This window comes from Cynocephalus volans, chromosome 10 (genome assembly GCF_027409185.1).
Source record: "Cynocephalus volans isolate mCynVol1 chromosome 10, mCynVol1.pri, whole genome shotgun sequence".
Lineage (NCBI taxonomy): Eukaryota > Metazoa > Chordata > Mammalia > Dermoptera > Cynocephalidae > Cynocephalus > Cynocephalus volans.
Genome location: NC_084469.1, coordinates 38,590,565 through 38,608,793, shown reverse-complemented (window position 1 = coordinate 38,608,793; position 18,229 = coordinate 38,590,565). Strand labels below are relative to the sequence as shown.

The 18,229-nt window shown below is 36.7% G+C and overlaps 1 protein-coding gene across 1 annotated transcript in view; it reads right to left on the bottom strand.

Moving 5' to 3' along the window:
• DNAH9 (dynein axonemal heavy chain 9) overlaps positions 1 to 18,229 on the bottom strand; it is a 372,221-nt gene that overhangs the window by 301,658 nt on the left and 52,334 nt on the right. The window contains exons 13-15 of the mRNA XM_063109557.1: positions 12,492 to 12,747; positions 11,167 to 11,408; positions 1,395 to 1,530 (exon numbers count right to left, since the gene is read on the bottom strand). Of these exons, the coding sequence (XP_062965627.1) occupies positions 1,395 to 1,530; positions 11,167 to 11,408; positions 12,492 to 12,747 (634 nt within the window). The remainder of the gene's footprint in view (positions 1 to 1,394; positions 1,531 to 11,166; positions 11,409 to 12,491; positions 12,748 to 18,229) is intronic.

The following is an 18,229-nucleotide window of genomic DNA, read 5'->3' as shown; positions in this document are numbered from 1 at the left end:
TTAGATAACCAGTGCCTTTTCAATTTTATCTATGGTGCCTCAGCTCAGGCAGCTGCCAGTTCAGCTCCTGCTCACTCAAAGATCTTGAAGGGCCTCTATATCACAAAGGAAATGTGTTCCGTGCCCTCCTATTTCCATAGAGGGAAAGTAACTTTGGCAATCTTGGGGAAAAGCAGCCATCTCTTCTCTCTATCCCTTTGTTCCTGCGCTGTCCTTCCCACAGGAAGACAAGTGACACATCAGACAGCCCAGGTCAGGAGACCCAGATGGCTACAGGTCAAGGGTGGAATCACCACATTCAGGCACCCTCTCTTCTGCATTGCCTGCACCCAGGTGTGGCTGGGGCATCTTCCTAGATCTTCTAGGGGATGACTAAGTGATGAGTCCCCCCGAACCTCCAGCATCAGAGGAGGTTTGGCCATGAATATGCATAAGGTGAGCCCGACTGGTGCTGGTCTGTATTCTCAACCTAGGTGTCTGCGTGTGTCCTCTTTTATGGGCTGGATATCTGTCTGGACACTGGTCTTGGCCTACTTATTTTACCTCTGCATTTGACTTCTGTCTTTGGGTTGAACTTGACATCTTAAACTCTCATCCCACTTTCAACCTCTGCCTTTCCATTTCAACTAATCCTTCAATACGATCCTTGCTAAGCAGCTCAGAATCTGCCAGAATGTGAAGGTTGAGTTCAACTTTTGGTCCTGAACTCCTCTGCCCTTTCCATCTCGTTGCTCACTAGCAGAGGTTAGTTAGTCCTTACAGTATCTTTGACTTTGTGCACTTTACCCCAGTTTATCCACCACAAATTCAAAGCCCTTAACTATCTTTTGACAGCTTTAAAGAGTGCCCACTATCTGCTTAACATTCCTTTTCCTTCTGAAAGTTACTTTCTCCTCTGTTCCTGGTCTGTCCCTTTTTCACACAGAAAAAGGTCTGTTTCTTCCACTTACCCTGGCTACCACAACCTCCCTGGGTTACCAGAAGGCTGCAGAGACACAGGACACGTAGCTCGAAGGCACAGACACCCCCTCTCATGGCCATGAGTCAGGTCTGGATGAAGCCAAACCAGTTGTGCTTCCTGTTGCTCCAATGAAGCCACTCCTTTCTGCTGACACTTGATTTAGATTGAATTAGTTTTTATGCTTTGGCTCTTGCAAAGGGCTTCACTATCTGAGAGCCCCGCTCATCCCCTGATTTTTAAAGAGTCAGAAATCTTTTCTCTTTGAACAATGTAGAAACTCAATACCTTTGCTATTTTATTGTGTACCATTCACAAAAGGTTCACAACGTTTTGGAGAAAGTCACAGGCACTCAATTGCGCTTCCGTTTAACTCAACAAATGCTACTACAGTCATCCTTCCAACAACAGCCCACATCCATAAGCCAGAAAGTACCAGTATTTTCCAGGAGGTACTTGAGGGAGCACTCAATGGCAAGAAAAAATCCATCCAGCAACATATTATCAAGGTAGTTAACGTAAGTCTTCCAGATACTGGAGGTTGGGTCTGCTGAAAACAGACCCAGGTTTTCCTACAAAAGAAAAAAGCAAGGATGTAAACCATGTTTAATAGCGTGAAAGAACTGGTATAATCATCATTAATAGGCATGAAAACAACACGTAGAGAAAAAAATCCCTCTTGTGAAGAATTTGCTATTACAAGTGTATCAAATCCACTCTGTCTAATGGGTGTGACCATTGATGGAAAGGAATGAAAAGTTAACCCATGAAGGGAATATGGGGTCCCATCCTGTCCCTGAGGAGGAGGGGGTGGGGGGTCACGCGATCTTCTCAGAAGGACCGCTGATGGATGCAATGTGCGTGCTTCCGAAATGCTGACGTACTGTGGAGGAAGCTGTTATCAGAGCAGGAGTTAGGGAAGGCAGAGAAAGAAATATAAGGACAGAGGGCACTATGGTTCAAGGTTTATAAGAAATTTGAGGTTCAGAGAAGCAAAGCACTCCTGCATAAATCCTTAGAAATGAGCTGGAGTGTTTTATGGTTGGCATTTAACATTAATTAAAAGACTTCATACTGAGAGATTTAAAAAACTCATTCACATAAACAAATGCACATCTTTCTCTCTCTCTTTTTCTCTTTCTCCCTTTCTCCTTATCTTTTATAAAATATAGTCCCTGACTTGGTGGATCTCAAGCATCACCATGGTAACAAGGTTTGGACTTCAAGGAGAGGGAGCCTAAATGCTCAGCAGTGACAAGTACGGACATCCTATTTATTCTCCATCATTTTCAGTTTTAGGACTTTTTATAGCAACTTTCCAATTATCTGATAGCTTCATAGAAAGCACTAATTAACTTGCAGAAGTAACTTTTCTGGATGACTCACACTTACCCCTTTAGGAAACATTGTCATGTGATAAATCCCCCTGCATTTAAGCAATCTCATGATCCTGACTTTAAGTGATGTAACTCTAAAATTTCTAAGATGCATTATCTATACCTTTCTTTACTAAGTAGATTTAATATTTTCTTTTTTTAAAAAATTTACTGTTTATGCATATTCGTGAGGTACAAAGCTGACCATCACCACTTGTGCCCAAGATGCGATGGCCAGATCAATACTTTAAGCATGCCCATTACCACAAATTGCGATTATTCCCCATGAATGACTTAAAGCCCATCATCATGCAAATCATAACACAGGGACAGTACAGAGTTGCTCTCAGGTGTTATTAAGATATGCATGTCTGTTTGCTTCTACACTGAATAATTTTTAGTTTTTACGATGGCTTTGTTTAATTATTCTATCTCCTCCCCCTTGTCAAGATATCAATATAACTATCTATACGTCAAGTATACTGGGGTCTAAAGAACAAATGGATTGGAATTTTTTTGTGAAGAAGAAAAAGCTCAGGTTTCCGATCCTAACCAAGACAGAAGAATAGACTTTTACTTGCCTTTCTGTTTCAAACAACTATAGAACTGGATATAACACAAGAAATAGTTGTTTTGCATAATTGGATAAGAGACAGTGTAGGGATGTGATCCTTGAGAGAAGGAAAATATTCAAGGTGAGCTTCACAACCACCTGGCTTTCTACTTAAAGGCACTTGCCAAACCATGGCATAGGGAAAGGGAGCTTAATTGGAGCATCTGTCATGATGGTAGATATGACAGACATTGGAATTCGGGGCAGCTGAAGTGGCTGGGTTCTCTTGAGTCTTTGACCGAGTATTAAGATGTACATGTTTAGGGCAAGACTCTGCAGGATCCAGCAGAGAAGAGTTACAGAGGGCTCTAAGCTGAATGAAAATTATGTAGTTCATATAGTGCTGGAAGATGTTAGACTTATATCAGAAATAACCAAAAGACCTTGCAGATAACCCAGAAATTCAGTTGAGACTCCAGAAATGCCACGCTTTAGGATTAGAGCTGCTCTACTCTAGAGTAAATCCTCTTTAGACCCTTCTTCAACCAAAGCTTAAAAGTGATCCTCGGCAGGATCAAGGGGATGCAACAGTCAGGTAACTGCCTGTCAAAACAAAAACTCTAAATTCTTTGCAGAAAATAACATCCAGCTTCTCAAGTGTTATCCAACATGTTTAGTTCATAATAAAAAATTTCTAGATATGCAAAGAAGTAGAAAAATATATGACATTTAACCAGGAGAGAAAATGGTCATTAAGAACAGACTCAGAAAATTGTCTGGGTAGGTCCCTCATTTCACAGCTGTTATATCAATCCTGGAATTCCTACCCTTTAGACATTTTATGGGAGAGAAAAATAAATTTCTGTCTCATTCAAGAAAACAAAAACACTAAAAAAGACAAAACAGACAGAATATAACATAGATGTTGGAATTAGCTGAGAAAAATGTCATAATGTGACAAAGAAAATCTCCCCAAATTTAGTGAAAAACAGATCTAAGAAGCTTATAAACTCCAAACAGGACAAATCTAATAAAAACCCACTGAGGCACATGACAGCCAAACTGGAAAGAAAATGAAAGATTAAAGAAGAAATTATTAAAAGTTGCCTGAGAGAAACAATACATTACTACAGAGGAACAAAGACACAAATTATGTCTGGCTTCTTATGAGAAACTTTGGAGAGAAGAAGATAATGAAATAACTTCTAAACAAAAAACAAATCTACACAATTCTATATTCACTGAAACTCCTTCAAAAATAAAGGTGAAATAAGGACATTTTCAGATATACAAAAACTGAGAGGATGTGCCATCAGCAGACCTGAACTTCAAGAAATACTAAAGAAAGATCTTCAGGCTGAAGAGCAATTACCTCAGATGGTAACTGAGATCTACAGAAAGGAATACGAAGCTTGAAAATGATGAGTATATGGGCAAATATAAAACACTATAAATATACATATATTTAATTTTAAAGCAAAAGTTATAACACCAAGTTGTGGGGTTTAATATATGGTTGTATATTATATTAATATATTATATATACAGTTGGTCCTCTGTATCCATGAGTTCCACATCTGTGGATTCAGCTAACTGTGTATTGAAAATATTTGGGGGAAAAATTGCACCTGTAGTGAATGTGTACAGACTTTTTTGTGTGTGTCATTATTCCCTAAACAATATATACATCCCATTTACTCTTTATAATTTTCATTATTAGCACTTTTTATATAGCAATTTGCCAATGATCTGAAATAATATAACAACTATTTGCATAGCATTTACATTGCATTAGGTATTATAAGTAATCTAGAGATGATTTAAAGTATACACAAGGATGTACATAGGTTATATGCAAATGCCATGCTATTTTGTATCAGGGACTTGAGCCTCTGTGAATTTTGGTATCCACAGAAGGTCCTGGAACTAATCTCCCACAGATACCACAGTATAGCATACAACAATAGCAGAAGAAATGAGGTGGAGGGTTAAGTTGAACCATACTGTTGTGGAGTTTTTTATATTTTAGGAGAGAACTCTAACTGGATTGTGTTAAGTTCAAGATGCATACTGAGACCTAGAACAACCAACAGAAGTGTAACGCAACAAAGTACAGCTGAAATGCCAAATGAGAAATTAAAATTGAATACTAAACAATATATAATTAACTAACAAGAAAGTGGGAACAAAAGAGCAGAAAAACAGAAAAAAGAAATGAAGCAAATAGAAAATAAGTACAAAATGACAAAGTTAAATCTAACCATACCAATACTTACATTAAATGTAAATAGTCTAAACATTGCAATTAACAGGCAGAGTTGTTAGACTGAAAAAGTAAGTTTCTACTATATATGGACTATAAAAAGAAGAAATTTGAATCCAAAAAAAACCAAATAGGTTGAATGCAAAATGGTGGGAAAAGATGAACAGTGCAAAAAGTGGGAATAATGAATCAGGGGAAAAGGCTATATTATTATCAGAAAAAAATAGACTTCAAGACAAAGTAGTATTCTTAGAAATAAAAGGAAGTTTTATAATGATAAAATGGCCAATTCATCAGGAAGGTATAATAATTATAAATGTGTTTGTACCTACTAATAGATCTTTAAACTTGTACTAAAAAATTAAATAGACAAATTCACAATTATAGGTTGAGATGTTAACATTCTGCCTTAAGCAATGGATAAAACAAATAGACAAAAAAAGTCAGAAACCATATAAAAGATTATAAAAATACCATCAACCACTTTGAACTAATTCATATTTATACAATACTACATGAAACAACAGAAGAATAAACATTGTTGTTAAGTGCCCAGGTAAAATTCAGTAAGATAGACCATATTCTAGGTCATGGAATGAGTATCAATAAATTCTGAAAGATTAAAATCCTGCAGAGACTCTTCTCTGGCCATAGCGGAATTAAATTAGATTTCAATTTCACTGAGATATCTAGAGAAGCTCTGAATACATAGCAATTAAACAACATCCTTCTAAATGATGATTGAGTTAATGAAGTAATAACAATAGAAAACATTTAAAACTGAATGACAATTAAAATAAAGCAGATAAAATTTGTGGAATAAAATTAAAGCACTGCTAAAAGGGAAATTGATATCATAAAATGTCTGGATTAGAAAGAAATAAAGTCTTAAGTTATCTTACATTTGTACCCTATGAGGCTAGAAAAAAAAAAGATAAGCAATTAATCCCAAAATAACTAAAATAAAATAATTAAGAACAAAAATTAATGAACTAGAAAACAGATGAGTAGAGAAAATTACCAAAGTTGAAATTTGGTTATTTGAAAAGATTCATAAAATTAATTTAAAAAAAAAATAGCAAAACCGATTAAAGAGAAAAAAAAAGACATAAATTACCAACATTAGCAATGAAAGAGGAGGCATCACTACAGATCTTACAGACACATAATGATAATAAGAAATAATTATGAATCATTTTTTGCCAACAAATTTGATAACAGAAATAAAATGGACAAATTTGTTGAGGAAAAACAACTTACACAAACTGATAAAGGTGAAACACAAATATATAAATAGCCTTTTATTACCAAAGAAATCATTATCAAACACTTCCCAAAAAGAAACCTCCATGTTCAGAAGTATTCACTGGTGAATTCTATCAAACATTTAAGGTAGAAATAAGACTAACCTTCCACAAACTTTTTCAGAAAATAGAGGAGGAAATAAATACTTTCCAACTCATTTTATAAGACTAGCATAGCCTTGACCTCAAAATCAGACAAGAACATCAAAAGAAAATCAATGTCATTCATAAACATATGTATAAAAATCATTTTAAAATTAGCAAATCAAATTTTATAATACATAAAAGGATACCACAACATGACAAAAGGGGTTTATTTCAGAAATGAACGTTGGTTTAACATCTAAAAAACCAATGTGCCTGCTATGGTTTGAATGTTTGTCCCCTCCAGAGCTCATGATGAAACTTAATTGCCATCATAACAGTATTAAGAGGACATCTGACTATGGTATTTGAAAGGTGTGGGCTTTAAGAGGTGATTGGATCATGAGGACTATGCTCTCATAAGTGGATTAATCAGTTTATGGATTAATGAGTAATCATGGGAGTAAACTGGTGGCTTTATATATAAGGAGAGGAAGAAAGCACATGTACATGCCCTTGCCCTCTCCCCATGTGATGCCCTGTGCCATCTTGGGACTCTGCAGAGAGTCCCCACAAGAAGGACCTCTCCAGATGTGAACCCTCAACTTTGGACTTATCAGCCTCCCAAACTAGAAGAAATAAATTCTGTTTCTTTATAAATTACTCAGTTTTAGGTATTCTGTTATAAGTGACAGGAAGTAAATGAAGACAGTGCCCATTAACAGAACAAAGGAGAAAAATCATGTGATCACCTCAGGCGATGCAGAAAAATCATGTAATAAAATTCATATCATAGTAAATCTTTCAGCCAACTACGAATATAAGGAAACTTTTTGAGTCTGATAAAGAAACATCCACAAAAGCTCTACAACTAACATTATACTTAACAGTGATTTACGACATATTTCTCCAGATGACTGGAAATAAGCAAGAATGTGCCCTCTCACCACTTCTACATTGTACTGGAGGTCCTAGCTGGAGCAACAGGCAAGAAAAAGAGGTAAAAGACATAAAAATTGGAAAGAAAGAAGTAAAATTGTTTTTATTTGCAAATGACATGATTATTTACATAGATAATCGTGAGAAATGTGCAAAACAACTACTACATCAAATAAATTTAGAAAGGTCACAATATCAATATGTAAAAGTTATACTTTATTCACCAGCTGATGGCAATTGGAAAATAAAATTAACAAAACAATTCCATTTATAGAAGCACTCCAAAACGTAAAACACTTACTGATAGATTTTATGGAAAGTGTGCGAGACTTCTACATTAGAAACTGCAAAATATTGCAGAAAAAAATTAGAGAGACCTAACTAAGTAAAGAGACATACCATATCTGTGGATTACTACATTTGATATTGCTATGATCTTTATCTTCCCCAAATTAATCTACAGATTTAATGTAACCTCCATCAAGATCATACCTAGCTTTTTTTGTTCTAGAAATAGGCAAGATGAATATAAAATTTTTGTGACTATGCGAAAAACCTAGAATAGCCTAAACAATCCTGAAAAAGAGAAATTAAGTTGGAAGACTTACAGTACCTTATTTCAAGACTTATTAATAATGCTAAAATAATCAAAAAACAGTGGTATTGATATTTTCTACAGTATATATTTTATAATAGCATTTTACATACCAATTGGTATGTATACTCGTACACACACATATACTATACATATACACATATACATTTTACGTTGGCATTTTATACAGTTAACTGATTTTCAACAAAGATGGCAAATAAATTTAATAGGAAAATGTAATTTCAAAAATGGTGCAGGAACAATTGGATGTTAATGAGTAAAACAAATAATTCAACTCCTATATCACTCATAAGCAAAAATTAATTCAACACAGATTATAGTCCCAAATATGAAAGCTAAAATTACAAAGCTTTTAAAAGAAAATATAGAAGAATATCTTCACAAACTTGGGGTAAGCAGTTTCCTTAGAACTCAAAAGCACTAACCATAACATGAAAAATGGTAAATTAGACTGCATCAAAATTTAAAACGGTTTCTCATCAAAATACATCATTAAGAAAATAGGAAAGCCACAGATTTGTAGAAAATATTCACCATACATGTATCTGACAAAATATGTGTATCCAGAAGCCATAAAGGACTCCTAGAACTTACAAACAACCCAGTTTAAAATGAGCAAAAGACCCGCTTCATGAAGGAATACATATAATTGGCCAATCAGCACATGAAAAAGCACTCAACAGTGTAAGTATTCAGAGAAATACAAATTAAAATTTCAATGAGATACCACCACACGCTGACTAAAATGGCAAAAATTAAAAAGACTGACAACACCAAAATTTGGTAAAGAAGAACAATCCAACTTTATTGTATTGCTGGTGGGAGTGTAAAATTACACAACCCCTTTGGAAAACTGCTGGGTAATGACTTATAATGTTAAACATATGTGTACCAATGATCTTGTGATTATCAAGAGGTATAAACACATATGTCCATGGAATAACTTCATATCAGATTTATCTATAATAGCCAAAAACTAGAAATAACTCAAAGATCATCGTTAAGAAAATGGGTGAACAAATTCTTTTATATGCACACAATGAAATACTAGAAATAAGAAGAAATAGACTCCTAATAGATCTGGATGAATCTCAGTAATGTTATGCTGAATACAAAAAAAAGGCATAGTTTTGTTTATACGAAACTCTGGAAAAGACAAATCTACTTCATAGTGACAAAAAGCTGGTCAGGGATTGACTGGGCTGGTGGAAGGAGGGGGGATTGACTGAAGAGGGGGACAGGTGAGCTTTCTAAGCTGATGACAATGTTCCATACTGCGGTAGTTACCTGACTGTATACATTTGTAAAAGCTCACTGAACTCTATGTATACTTAATATCTGTACATTGTACTGTATATATGTTATATACTACATCCATAATAAAGGAATAACCCACTGTACCTAAATATCCAACAATTAGTCAAATATCTATGAGTTAGTCAAATCATGGCGTATGCAGTTAAACACTATACATGATATTATAGAAGGATACTAAGTGAAATAAACAGTTATTGAGTATACATTGTTTTAAAAAATCAAATTATAGAACTATAATGTATACTGATACCATTTTTGTAAAATTATGTGTAGGTAGATAGAAAATGATCAGAAGGTTTAATTCTTTTCATCAACACATTCAGCACCTACTATACACCAAAGAGCAGAAAAAGACAAAAATCCCCTCAGTGGTTTTTATTTAAAAATATTTAAATTACCAAAATGTAAACATAATATAAGGCTAAATAATGTGAACTACTATTATTGTGTTGTAATAGGAGTTATTATTAAAGTATCTGAACTTTTAGAGTAATATTTGTGGCAAGTATTCTGGCTTGAGGACATGGTTATTTCCTGGTTGACACCTGGATAACTAAAATGTTATAATACGTATTTTTTTTCCAGGTCACTGTGCTTGTCTCACTGATTAGCCAATTTAATTCTCTAAATTTTCTCATTCTGACTTTCAAGAGCATGCATTTGAGCATTTGTTATCACACAGATAGATGGATAAATGGATACATACATACATAGTTTTCAAACTTTTAAAATCTTAAGTAGTTTCTTATTTTTGTCAGTTGTTTTTTTTCTACTTCAAAGCAGGAACTGTAGCTCACATTTTCTTGATATTCAATATAGAGCCTAGGATAGTTTTGGAAACACAGCTGATGGATGGGTGGAGGGATGAGTGGGTGGGTGAAAGAAATCTGTATGAAAAGTGAATGCCTGGGATCTACACTAGCTACTTAATTACTGGATATGGGGCCAGAAGGGGTTAAAAAATAAATCAGGTTCAGAGATTCTTTCTCTCTCAAAGCCAAAATTTCTGCAATTATCTCCTTCACTTAACAAGTTATCATTAGTGCTTAAGGTTCAACGTGTTTATTGTGCTTCAAACCACAGATAATCCATAGATAATAACTGTGATTCTTTCCTGAATTTAATCTGTCAGACACTGCCCTATGGCTAATTCAGTAGAGTTGGAGCTGGTGGCCATTTATGACCCTTTTCCACTGTTCACAAGGAAGCTTTAGTCTTTGATGATAGGACAGGAAGTCGCCCTGACCACAGCTTTGTACCTTACTCCATGAAGTGCAGCACTGTATTTTTCTTCATCTTACGAAATGCAGTTAGGGATACCATGGTAATCTTTTATCTGTTTGGGCTCTATAGAGATAGGTAATAAGGATGATGGTTGAGGACCACATTAGGTTGTGTGGGTGATTTGGGGGTGGGGGTGGTTAGTGCAGTGGATAATTTAGGATTCTGTCCCTGGCATCTCTTTCTACCCCCCTCTCCCCCCAGGGTTAGGTGTGACACTTAAGTCATGAGACAACCAAGTGGTGTCACTATTAAAACAGTATTAATTTTGACACACTGATACCAGAATGTGACTTTTCACTCCCCTCGTCTGTTAGCTTTAGTTCTTTTGCTATCAGTATAAACTTCTATCCTTGATTGCAGAAGACACAGCATCTATTGATGGTTCTAATTTTCAAATCACTTCTTGCACCCAAATACTTCTTGATGCTTTTCCTATACTCTCCGTATATGTGTCTAAGAGGTTGGTTATTACCTGAACAAGGGCATGAATCTTAAGGCCAGATTCTTTGATGAGACTGTAATATTTTTCCATTTGATCATGCTGGTCATCCAGAGAGAGAAGGCTTTCCCTTTTTCCATCTTTTCTCTTAAATATTGGAGTCACCCAGGCTTTCATGATGTTTTGAATCTCTTCCACATTGTCTTTAGCTTTCTGAATTCTTTCTTCAAGATCATGAATACTATTGGTGATTTGAATGACATAATCCCAAATGCCTGCTCCCCAAAAGAAATCTAGTTAATTGAAATAGCTTACGATGGCATAGCTGGAGGGGTAGTTGCTATGAAATGTACACATTTAATACTTGTGGGTTTTATAAGACGTTTCTGTATAGGTTATGTTATTATCAAAACATTTTCCTTTCTAGTTGTATTAAAAAGCCAACCCTTACCATGATCCTAATTATGGAGGAAGAGAAACAAAGAGGTAATGCTTACCTACCAACCACACAAAAGTTGGTACAGTTGCTAGGTAATACAATTTTACATCTGGACACCAGTGATGACTTTATTTGGGTTAATTGATCCTTTTTTTTTTTTTTTTTTTTAGCACTTTCACTGTGTCAAATCTTGAAAATGTCATTCCCTTTTATATATAGTTCAAACTTGTTTACTATGGCTTTCCAAGACTTTCATGAGTTCACCGTGACCTTATTTTCAAAACTTAACTCTTCTGAGGACCCTAATTCTAATTAACCTCCCTCCCCTGTGATCATCATACTTTATTTTTAACTCTATAATGGCTTTTTACCATATCCAGTCTTGCATGATTTAGGTTGTACATATGTCTGTTGTCTCCACTAAATGTGAGCTCTTTGAGGGTAGAGGCTATGTTCTATATACCTCATGTCTCACATTCTCCTTACAGCCCCCCACATAATACCCTGTAAATGTTAATCAATCAATGAAAGTTTACTGAATTGAACTGGGGGATACCAGAGAAGTGGATGCATAGTTCTCTCTTTTAAGATGCTTACAATCTAGTTATGAAAATTAAATAACGATGACAATATAGTAAAAACTCTCACCCATGGAGTGCCCTGTACATGTTGGAGTCTGGGGGAGATCTTGTGCAAGCTCTGAGCCTCCCAAGGTACACGGCAGTACAGTTTTCTAACTCTACCAATCACCTCCACAGAGAAGCAAGAAGAGGAATACCAACCGTCCCTGCCTCCTCTACCTGGACATGTGTCTGAGGAGGAGACAGACGTGTGTTTCAAACCCAAACCAGGGAACAATGTGAGCTTTTGTTTCTCGAATCCCAACGTTTCCTTTAGACTCCAACTGGTGCCCTGTTACCTTCTGTTTTCCAGTTCAGAGTCTCCTCTGCAGCTCTCAGACAGAGATCAATATTTTGCAGCTCTTCCTCCACTAATGGAAATTCCACCTCTAGCAGGGTTTTCATAACTTTGTTGTACCAGTTTGCCAGCAACTCCAAGTTAGCCACAAGCTGCCGATAGAATTCCCTGGAGGAGAACAGGGCTGCTGCTGTCTCAGGAATGTGCTTCCTCTCTCTGGATTCAAGATAGCTCATTTCTTTCAGCACTGAAACCAGCTGGAGAAAAGAATCGACACAGGTGACTGTAAGGGACAGTGGATAAGTTGCAGCATCAGTCAAGGACTGGAAAAACCCAGGGGGCCCAAAGACTTTCTGGGTCTCTTAACTTCTGCTCCTACCAGTTCCTTTTTTAAAAAACAATTTTTAAATTTATTATTAGCATATTCATTCCTACAAATCATGGTATTTCTTTATGCCCTTTGCCTGATCTATCACTTCCCAAGCCCTATCCCTCCTTCCTCCCATCTCTGGCATCCTTAGGTTTGTTCTCTCCTTCTGAAAGTTCAACATGTTGTGGTCTTTTCTTTCTTTCTTTCCTTCCTTCCTTCCTTCTTCCCTCCCTCCCTCCCTCCTTTCCTCCCTCCCTCCCTCTCTTCTTAGCAGCCAGTTATGAGTAAGAACATGTGGTATTTCTGTTTCTTTGTCTGGCTTATTTCATGTAACATAATTTTCTTCAGACTCATCCATGTTGCAAATGGCAGAATTTCATTCTTTTTTATGGCTGAGTAGTATTTCATTGTGTTTACATACCACATTTTCTTTATCCAGTCATTTGTTGATTGACACAGGTGAACAAGTATAGGACCCAAGCCCCACCAGGGACCAACACAGCTGCAGGCCCCACCCACACCTGAGCACCAGAGGGGCTCACAAGGCCCCAATGAACCACCTTGTGGGCTGCACAGATGAGCAGGACCTGCACAGTGACTGAACAGGAGCCAAAGGAGCCCACCACATACTCAACTGCATCGATAAAACAAGAGTCACCAGCAGAAGCTAAAGAGGAGTAAGTCTTCCCCCTCATAACCCACTCTAGAGGGATAGAAGAAATAAGTGTTCTACCAGATGACCAAACATCAGCATAAAAATACTAGAACTACAAATAACAAGGAGATATGACACCACCAAAGGAATACAGTATTTCTCAAGTACCCAACCCCATAGAGCAAGAAACCCTTGAGATATCTGAAAAGGAATTCCGAACACTGATTTTAAGAAAACTCCAAGAAATAAGAGAAGACTCAACTAGAGAACACAATGAAAGAAGAAAAACTATCCAGGATATGAAGGAGGAAATTTACAAAGAGATTAATAACTTAAATAATAACTAAACAGAACTTCTAGAAATGAAGAATTCTCTCAATGAAATAATAATAATAAAAAAAGAACAGAAAGCTTGAGCAGCAGGCTACAGCAAGCAGAAGAAAGAATCTCAGAACTCAAATATGGTCTTTTTGAAATGACCCAGGCAGACAAGAAAAAGGAAAAAAGAATTTTAAAAAAGCGAAGAAAATTTAAGAGAGCTAGTAGACAACTTCAAGTGCACAAACATCTGAATCATGAGTATTCTGGAAGGGAAGGAAAAAGGAAAAGGCATTGAAAACCTATTCGAGGAAGTAATAACAGAAAACTTCCCAGTTATAGAAAGGGATGCAGACCTTCAGATCCAAGAAGCCCAAAGATTCCCAAACAGATTCAATCCAAAAAGATCCTCTCCAAGACACATTATTGTCAAACTGGCAAAATTCAAAGACAGAGAATTTTAAAAGCAGCAAGAGAAAAGTGCCAAGTCACCTATAAGGGAGCCCCTATCAGACTAACAGCAAACTTCTCAACTGAAACCTTACAAGGCAGAAGAAAATGGGATGACATATTCAAAAGACTAAAAGAAAAAAACTGCTGTCCAAGAATCCTATACCCAGCATGGTTATCACTTAGAAATGAGGGAGAAATAGTGTATTTCCCTGACAAACAAAAATTGTGGGAGTTCACTACCACATGACCAGCCCTACAAGTAATACTCAAAGGAGTCCTGCATCTGGAATCTGAAAAATGATAATCGATATCACAGATTCACAAAAAAGAGCAAAACCCACCATTAAAACCAAAATGCAAACAAGAAAGAGAAAGAAGCTTAATCACGTCACCTCAAAAATCCAACTAACATTGAAGATGAAAAATAAAAGGGGACAAAAAGGACAAATAATGTTTAAAATACCTAAATGAAAAACAGTATGACAGGAGTAAAGCAATACTTATCAATAACAACCCTAAATGTAAATGGATTAAACTTCCCATTCAAAAGACAGACTGATTGGATTAAAAAGCTAGACTCGACTATATGCTGTCTTCAAGAGATCCACCTCACCTATAAAAGTTCCTGAAATATTGTTTCAGAAAATTAAAGTCAAGTATTTGGCAAAAGGAAGGTGACTCAGAAAGCAACAATAGTTAGCAAATCTATAAATCACAAAGGGCAGGTGGAAAACCTGAGAAAGGAAATGTCAGCCACAGCAGGAAAGGGCTCCTCCTCTGTGCCTGGGGCATGTGGCTGCTGAGACAAGAGGCTCCTCTTGGAGCCCGTTCTCATCTGGAGGTAGGGGTCTGAAGGAGCAGGATCCTCTGGCCTGGTCCACCCACATCCGTGAGAAGCCTCCAATTTAAACTTCTGGTATTCTCTCCAAATGAGATCATACACACAGGCATAGAACGACACTGACAGGAGTGGAGATGCTCATGATAAAACTGTAGTTGTTTATTATAAACATTGGAGTATCTCACAATTTCTTTAACCCTGTGCTGGCATTTCTTTGTGTTTTAATATAAGAAGTCATCCAGGCCTCTTGGCACTTCTGTGGGGCCCTGAGTTTCGTGGCAACTGGAGAAGTGCGAAGCTAAGGAGGTGTGGTCGAGTGAAACAAGAGGGAGGCCTCAACAGGGTTCTGGGCACCCTGTTCTTCATACTTGCTCATTTCTTGTGTGTCTACTGGCACCTGTGAGGGCAGATGTGCATAGGTACAGGTGGTGAAACAGACACAAAGCCATGGATTGCCCCCACCTCCACCTCTTGTAGACACTGGGGCTCCGAGCTCTCCTTTCAGGGCTCTGGGCTGGTTCTTCATCGCTGATTGGCCAGCCCTACTCAGAGTAAAGACAAACCTAACCATTTGGTGGGGAAATGGACTCAGTCTCTTTGTTTATTTTGAACTAAGCTCAAGTTGGATATGAAAAATTTAAATGTTAAAAGTGAAAACAAAAAAAAAAAAAGATTTTTAAATGTGTGGCTATTTACATAATATGGAGGTAGAAAAGGCCATTCCAAACATAAAACTTCAAAATAAAACATAAAAATTTACATGCATAAATATCATACACATAATAACAAAATGGCAAACTTAAACTGGCAAAAATACTTGAAGCATGTTTCTTAATATCTGACAAATATTCTAACAAAGTCCCAAAAAAGGAAGGCACTTCCACTAGAAAATGGACAGAGGACAGGAACAAGCAATTCATAGAGGAAGACATGACAAATGAGGGGCTGGCTGGTTAGCTTAGGTGGTTAGAGCACAGTGTTGTAACACCAAGGTAAGAGTTCAGATCCCCATAAAAGCCAGCCACAACCCCCCCCCCAAATCAACCAATAAACACATGACAAAAATTTGACTTTACTAGTAATCAAATAAATGCAAATCAAAACAACATTGAGATATTATATATACATATTTATTTAATTTAACAGGCTGGAAACTATTTGAAGAAATGAACAATCAATATCTCACTGGCAGGAGAATGACTGAGTTCCATCTTTCTGAATAACAACCTCATGATATACATGAAAAAAAAAATCTCAAAATGTGAATGCCTTTCAGCCCAGCAATTCTACCTCTAAGCGTTTATCTCAAAGAAATAATGGAGCACGGATTTAACAGTAATTAAGGATGATTATTGTAGCATTATTTATACCATATTTTATCTAATTTAAGATGTTGTCAATGATAAGATTCGCTATTATTTTATCACCAAATAAGGAAGACAGAAAAAATGTGGTTTATTAAACCATAAACACATGCCAATTTCAGAGATGTAAATACGTGAAAAAAAATGTGCATCCTAGAATCAATGAAATACGGAATGATGAAACTGGAAAATAATTTGAATGCCCCCAAATAGGGCATTTTACATAACTGAAATAAATAATTCACATAAATTTTAAAAAATTTTAACCTATACAATTCTTATCCTGTCCCCAGAGGGGCAGATCTCTGATTGTGTCCCTCCAGATGATAAGCGTGTTACTGTTCATTCTAACAGCATAGCTATGGCCACATTCCTTGAAGTTGAATGTCCAGGGGTGGTGGTAACTCTTCTTTGACTTGTTAAACTTATAGCTGTCTGCCCTCAGCTCACATTATAGTTTAGGAATTTATCCCTTCCCCCCCTTATTTTATTTTCTCCCTCCTTTCTCTTCTATCACTTGCAAACACCTATAAAATACCCATGACATGCTACATACGGGGGCAGATAGAGCCCTTGTCCTTGAAGTGTTTAGAGGAGGCTGGTCACATCAATACCGTCTTACACCAAGGACTTAATTATTGTATTACATACAACATGTAGACTGTGGCCTACTTGGTAATCCAGATATTCATCTCTCTGGGCATTTAATATTCAATGTTGTTCACAGAGAATGTTGATAAAATTGCTTCAGGGAATCAAGTGAGTTAAATAACACACACGTGCCTTGCGAAAGCAAATATGTGAAAAAATTTCCTTTATTGACTTTGATTTTTTTTTTTTTTTTTTTTAGCTGACATTTTTTCTTTTTTTTTTTAATTTTATTTTGTCGATATACATTGTGGCTGATTATTGCTCCCCATCACCAAAATCTCCCTCCCTTCTCCCTCCCCCCCCTCCCCCCCAACAATGTCCTTTCTGTTTGCTTGTCGTATCAACTTCAAATAATTGTGGTTGTTATGTCTTCTTCCCCCCCACCCCGGTTTGTGTGTGTGTGTGTGTGTGTGTGTGAATTTATATATTAATTTTTAGCTCCCACCAATAAGTGAGAACATGTGGTATTTCTCTTTCTGTGCCTGACTTGTTTCACTTAGTATAATTCTCTCAAGGTCCATCCATGTTGTTGCAAATGGCAGTATTTCATTCGTTTTTATAGCTGAGTAGTATTCCATTGTGTAGATGTACCACATTTTCCGTATCCACTCATCCGATGATGGGCATTTGGGCTGGTTCCAACTCTTGGCTATTGTAAAGAGGGCTGCGATGAACATTGGGAAACAGGTATACCTTCGACTTGATGATTTCCATTCCTCTGGGTATATTCCCAACAGTGGTATAGCTGGGTCGTATGGTAGATCTATCTGCAATTGTTTGAGGAACCGCCATACCATTTTCCATAGAGGCTGCACCATTTTGCAGTCCCACCAACAATGTATGAGAGTTCCTTTTTCTCCGCAGCCTCGCCAGCATTTATCGTTCATAGTCTTTTGGATTTTAGCCATCCTAACTGGGGTTAGATGGTATCTCAATGTGGTTTTGATTTGCATTTCCCGGATGCTGAGTGATGTTGAGCATTTTTTCATATGTCTGTTGGCCATTTGTATATCTTCCTTAGAGAAATGCCTACTTAGCTCTTTTGCCCATTTTTTAATTGGGTTGCTTGTTTTCTTCTTGTACAGTT